At 48.0% G+C, this 6612-nt stretch overlaps 1 protein-coding gene across 1 annotated transcript; it reads right to left on the bottom strand.

The window, feature by feature from the left end:
* Positions 1 to 4786: 4786 nt before the first annotated feature.
* Positions 4787 to 5716, bottom strand: LOC123348439 (olfactory receptor 49-like). Its single transcript, XM_044985971.1, has one exon. The coding sequence runs from the start codon at positions 5714 to 5716 to the stop codon at positions 4787 to 4789; it is 930 nt and encodes a 309-aa protein (XP_044841906.1).
* Positions 5717 to 6612: the final 896 nt, after the last annotated feature.

Genomic DNA, 6612 nt, shown 5'->3' on the forward strand with positions numbered 1-6612 from the left:
GTCACCCATGTTAGATTGTCCCTTTCCCATACCTATGACTGCGAAATAGATAACATCTCTCAATAATTCCTCTTTCAGCTGTGCCTTTACACAGTCTGCAATACCCCCTCCAGCCCTGCTCCACAGTTGTCTCATAGCTGATCTGGATTTAGCTCTTTTAATCTTTCCTCCTACATGCTGACTAGATGATCTCCTGAGATCCCTTCCAACCCTGATAATCTTCGCGGCTCTTCTCCAGTTTGTCAATATCTTCCTGGTAGCAGAGTGTTTAGCAGTGAACCCAACACCACTGAATCAATAGCAAAATTTCCATTTACTTCAATGGGACCAGGCTATACCCATCATTAAGGAGGAAGTTGCAGCACCAGAGAAGAGAGGAGAAATACTTGGGATTGAGGAGCTCCAATATGGGCATAAGATCAGCAGCACTGGAACACTTTTATAGTGGGGGTGCTGAAGTCCAACAAAACTATCCACAAACTTTTTACTTCACCACTCCCCCCACCCCAAAGCTGAGTCCAGGAGCAAGGCCGGGTCTCCAGGAAGGGGGGACATAGATAGCGGTTAGGGGGCCAAGGCAGGAACCACAGCAGGAGGAAGGTGTGGGGCCAGTAGCAGAGCCCGGCATGTGGGAGCAGCAGCTGGGACCCCACATACACGGCTGGGAGTGGAGCTGGCAGCTGGGAACCTGCATACATGGCCAGGAGTGGGGCTGGCAGCCCGGCATGCGAGTCCAGAAGCAGTACCCCTGGTGCGGGGCCAGCAGCTGGGACCCTGCATGCACAACCGGGCACAGGTCTTGCAGCTGGGGCCCTGCGTGCAGGGCCTGGAGTGGAACCCTGGGGCGGGGCCAGTAGGTGGGACCCCACATGCCTAGCCAACAGCAGGGACTCTGCATAAATCCTGGGGGTGCTGTGATTTCTCCAGAACCATAGTGATTCTATCTCCTTTGTGATCTGGGACCAATGGTTCTGGGATTGAGGAATCCATGGTTAAAGACACCTAGGGATGTGGAATAATGATAAAACAACCTTAATCTAACCTAATTTTAATGAATAGACCAAAAAAAACCCACACTTAATGGAAGATATGTTACATGGAATTGCATGACACTTCTCTGAAGGCTTTCTTTAACACTTCTATGTGTATTTATTCCACACAAATGTAAGCAGAGTCGGGATGAGCTCTACCCTGACATCTGGTGGTGAATTATGGCGAGTATGGAAAAGAATTTTAGGGGCTGATCGTGTTTGCATAGGCACACCCACCCCGCTTGCCATAGCCCACGGCAGCCTGGGATGGTTGCTTTGGCAGATGTGGGATCCCCAGTTTCTTTGTTGTTGGGGCAGAAGGAGTGGAGTATTGTCACCCTGATTGTGTAGATGAGGAACTGTGAAACTGCTTTGTGACAGGGAGTCTCACCATCAATTGAGTGGCACTCACTAGACAAGGGAGTGGGCTCCTTGTATGAGCCAGAAGCATCAATTGCACCTTCTTTTCTCTTCACTGTTGAATATCAGAGCTGATTTTTGATTCCCTTAAGAATCTAAGTTACAGGTTCCTGAGCTGAACTCACTAAGAGCTGAAATCACTAAAGAGCTGTGCTAACTAGTGGGGGATCCTGAAGCTATATTGTGGAGTAGAGCAGCTGGCAGAGTGGAGCAGTTTGTGGGATGGTTGGAGCGGCCCACGGAGCGAGTGGAGCTGAGCAGTTTGTGGGGACGGCTGGAGTGGATCACAGGACGGCTGGTGGAGCAGAGCACCTGGGCAGAGTGGAGGAGTTTGTGGGACGGTTGGAGCGGATCACGGGACGGCTGGTGGAGTAGAGCAGCTGGCGGAGCGGAGCGGAGCTGAGCAGTTAGTGGGGAAGGCGGAGGCAGAATCCCACGGAGAGGCAGGGCAGTTGGACCCGGACCACGTAAGGTGCCCTTTCTACCCAGGCTGGTGGGCGGGAAACCCCTGCAGATAGACTCTTGAACTCTGGGGCAGCACGGACCTGGGACAGACACTTTTGGGTTGCGGGACTTTTGGGACTGTGGGTGATCTTTGGGTTGCTGGACTCTAGGGACATTTGGGGTATTGGACTTTGGAGTCTTGGGGTGATTTGGGGGTTGCTGGACTCAAGAGCCCAGGGAAGAGGACACGGCCCAATTTCCTGGGATGGGTCTTTGCTCATGGTTTGGTCTATGAACTCTAGTTGAGGTGTTTTCCCAATTTAATGCTATGTTGTTTATCTCATGTTATTAAACATTTTCTGCTACACCGAGACTCTATGCTTTCGAGAGGGGAAGTATTGCCTCTTCGAGGCTCCAGGGGTGTGTGTAAGATTTTCCCAGGTCACTGGGTGGGGGCTCAAGCTGGTTTTGCATTACGTTGTAGGGAAGGGACCCCATGTATTGAACCCGGCCCTTGCTGGTATCAATTCGGCCTGGCAGAAGGGTTACACAAATAATCCAGTACTCTCTAAATACTAAAGGCCCAAATGTAAGGTCCACAGAAAAAGAAACACAATAGAGTGAGACCTTGACAATTTGAAAACAATGAGTCATTCAATTAATTGATCTTGATTATTAGCAGGTAAATAGGCTCAAAGGTCTGTGATGGGATGTTAGATGGAGTGGGATCTGAGTTACTACAGAGAATTCTTTCCTGGATGCTGGCTGGTGAGACTTGCCCACATGCTCAGGGTTTAACTGATTGCCATATCTGGGGTCAGGAAGGAATTTTCCTCCAGGGAAGATTGGCAGAGGCCCTGGAGTTTTTTTGCCTTCCTCTGCAGCATGGGACATGGGTCACTTGCTGGAGGATTCTCTGCACCTTGAGGTCTTTAAACCATGATTTGAGGACTTCAGTAACTCAGACATAGGTTAGGGGATTGTTACAGGAGTGGGTGGGTGAGATTCTGTGCCCTGCATTATGCAGGAGGTCAGACTAGATGATCATAATGGTCCCTTCTGACCTTAAAGTCTATGAGTCTATAAAACATGAAAATTAAACTTATCATCATTTATAATGACAGCATAAGGGATCCTTTCTAGGATGGCCACATTTTGCATGTTTCAATTTAATAACAATTCGTAATTGTCAAATAACAGGGTCAAATTAAATTATTTAATCAAAGATTATCCATCAGAGATTAGCACAGTGCTATACAGAATAGAGCATTGCCCCTGTTGGTGTAACTGGCCTCTGTCTCTCTCTCCTAGGTAACTGATGGGATGCACAATTTTGCACTACCCAGACCAATTTTCAAGCCCTCTGTCTTTCATACTGTGTGAGACAAAGAAACTTCTTTTTGGAGGGAAAAATCTTTTCCCTTTTTTAATTTTACCATCTGTTCTGTTTTTCTAATTGCTGATGGAATTTCTTTTATGCTTCTCAGTTTAGCTGACTGGTGAGTGGAAAGGAATCTCTAACCCAGTCATCATCACAAACATCTGTGACAACCCACAGTTCTCAATGAGTTAAAACATCTTTCAGTCGATCATTATTTCCCCCATAACAGTGTACGGGGAGACTTTCGCAAACCAGTAAAGTGCCTGAAACCACTATTTTGGTTATTGCTAAAGACAGCCTAGTCAGCAAGCTGTTAAAAGCAAGTCTCAGCTTGACCAAGGCAGGAGGGGAGGGGGATTTAGGGTGCCACCGAAAGGGCAGCTTGACCCCGTGTCCACCCCGATAAGAATGGTATTAAAATTGCTGATACATGCATTTGAAAAGAGCAGGATGTACCCTCATGAATATCTATTGAGGTCTCAAGGCTGCAAGTTCTGGAAAGACCCACACCTGGTTAATCAATAATCAGAAGGAACCTCTTGCTTGAAACTGCTTACTTAACAAGGTTTCTTTAATTACTATTGTATAAATAAGAGGAAATAGCTTGAGACAGGTGGGACTCGTTTTGGGACTGGCCTCTCTCTCTGGATGTATCTTGTGTTCCCCAGCGGCAGATGGGCTGCTGCTGTATCACACGAAAGCCACACTCAGCTTTGGGGTAATTATCAAGGGTTTGCGGTGTTTTACTAACTTGTTGCAGACGTGTGTAAGTGCTTGATACGAGTAAAGTTTAGCTTTAAGTGAAAGCATTCTTGTGTTGTCCTGTTTGTGTCACTCATCTATAGGTCAGACAGACCAAGAGAAGGCTGCATTATAGCAAAGGGAAGCACAGCTAATCCTTCAGAAGAATTCAAGCTGAATTAGTGGGCACCTGCTGTAGAACTGTTCCTCCAACTTTCTCTAACTTGGCTGGGAGTTGGAAGCCACGACTACCCTCAGGCACATCCTGAAGTTCTGGCTGAACTTCGTTGTATTAATTAAGTCCTCCCTGTAATCCAGTGCATATCAAAGTCTGAAGCACATTTCAGTTTATTAATTAAGCACCTCCCTAATCTCTCATGAATCTCAAAGACTTTGAGTACATTTTAGGGCTAGTCTACACTTACCTTCCGGGTCGACGCGGTGAGTTTGACTTCTCGGAGTTTGAACTATCGCGTCTGATCTAGACGCGATAGTTCGAACTCGGGAAGCGCCGTGGTCGACTCTGGTACTCCACCACTGCAAACGGCGGAGGTGGAGTCGACGGGGGAGCCGCGGAGTTTGACCCCGCCGCGTCTGGACGGATGAGTAGTTCGAATTAGGGTACTTTGAATTCAGCTACGCTATTCACGTAGCTGAATTTGCGTACCCTAATTCGAACCCCCTTTTTAGTGTAGACCAGGCCTTAGTGTATTAATTAAACCCCCTTCCAAACCTTCTGAATCATTATTTTCCCCATATGCAGCACTATCTATTTTATCCAGCACAGAGTGTCTTTCAAGACCTGTATGACCTGCTTGTTCCTCAGCGAGTAGATGAAGGGGTTGAGCATGGGAGTGATGACCGTGTTGACGATGGCCACCCCTTTGGTGATATCCAGTCCATCACGCTGCTTCGGACGGACATACATGAAGATGCAACTGCCATAGAAGATGCTCAGGACGGTGATGTGCGAGGAGCAGGTGGAGAAGGCCTTACGTCGCTCTTTGGCTGAGGGGATGCGGATGACGGTAGCAACAATGTAGGAATAGGAGACCGCGGTGATGGACAAAGAACCCAGTAAAACAACAGCTGCTACCAGGAAGTCCATTGATTCCACCAGGTGTGTGTTGGAGCAGGAGAGGCTGACGAGGGGCCCCAGGTCACAGAAGAAATGGTTCAGGACGTTGGGGCCGCAGAAGGAGAGCCGGGAGATCATCATGATGAGGCCAATGATGAAGAAGAAGCCACCAAACCAAGAAGTAAGCACCATGAAAGTGCAGACCCTGCCGCTCATGATGGCCATGTAGTGCAGTGGGTAACAAATGGCCACGTAGCGGTCCACAGACATAGCTGCCAAGAGAAGGAACTCAGAGACTCCCAGGGAGAGGTAGAAGAAGGCCTGGGCGATGCAGCCGGCAAAGGAGATGGTCTTGTCCTCTGAGAGGAAATTGGCCAGCATCTTGGGGACGATGACGCTGGTGAAACAGATCTCAAGAAAGGAGAAGTTCCTGAGGAAGAAGTACATGGGGGTGTGGAGGCGGTGGTCAGCCCAGGTGATGGCAATGATCAACACATTCCCGGCAAGTGTCAGGAGGTAAATCATCAGGTGCACCAGGAAGAGCAGGAAGTCCAGGTGATGCAGGTGAGGGAACCCCAGAAGGACAAATTCTCTCACGGAGCTTTGGTTGGCCAGCACCATACCTTGTTGCCTTCCAGGAAAGAAGGGAGAGAGAGCCATCAACATCATCTGTACTAAACATTGCGATAGTACACAAGGGGAGAGGGGCTGGAATACGGGCCCTGGACACCATGAGACTTTGATATCTCTGTGACTCAGTTACTCCCCAATCTAAAAAATTGGGTTAATGGTAATTTACTTCCAATTGCGAGTTATGGTTGGGGGGGCCAATATGACTATATTGAGTGGTTGTGTCACACTTATCCTGCCACCTGGATGCCTCATGATGCTTTGCTGCTGTAGCTCCCAGCCTGGGATGCTCACAACCAGCCTACCAGTATGCAGGTCACACCATGAGTGTCTGTGCTTAGACCACCCTAGTTGCAGCCCCACTGCAGCTTCCACCAGCCATGGTTACACCCAGTGAGGTGACTCCAGGCCTGAATTTTCCCAAAACTACGTGCCCTGAAGTGCCCAGCCCTCCTGAGCCATTTGGAGAAATAATAAAGTGTGTTTGTTCCACTAAAGACACAAAAGCACATCACAGCTTATTAACATAACTGGGGTAAATACACCCTTCTATTTAAACACGGCTCTGAGTTGGTTTATAGTTCAGTGAAATGAGTTCATCAACAAAGGAAGATGGGATTTTAAGTGAATTCAAGAATAAGAGGTAAAGTTAGAAAGGGTTACCAGGAAATAAAAGTGAAAACATGCATCTAAAAGTCTAAAACTTAATCTAGCAAGGTACAGGCTGTGTTCAATATGGTTTCTCTCACCAATCATTCTTCTTCCCAGCCATGGCTGACGTTCCCTCTGCCAGGACCTTCCAAAGATGTACAATGAGCATGTCTGTAAGAGCAGCAAAGAGTCCTGTGGCACCTTATAGACTTAATTAACAACCCGCTTCGTTGGAT

Source organism: Mauremys mutica, chromosome 13 (genome assembly GCF_020497125.1).
Source record: "Mauremys mutica isolate MM-2020 ecotype Southern chromosome 13, ASM2049712v1, whole genome shotgun sequence".
Taxonomy (NCBI): domain Eukaryota; kingdom Metazoa; phylum Chordata; order Testudines; family Geoemydidae; genus Mauremys; species Mauremys mutica.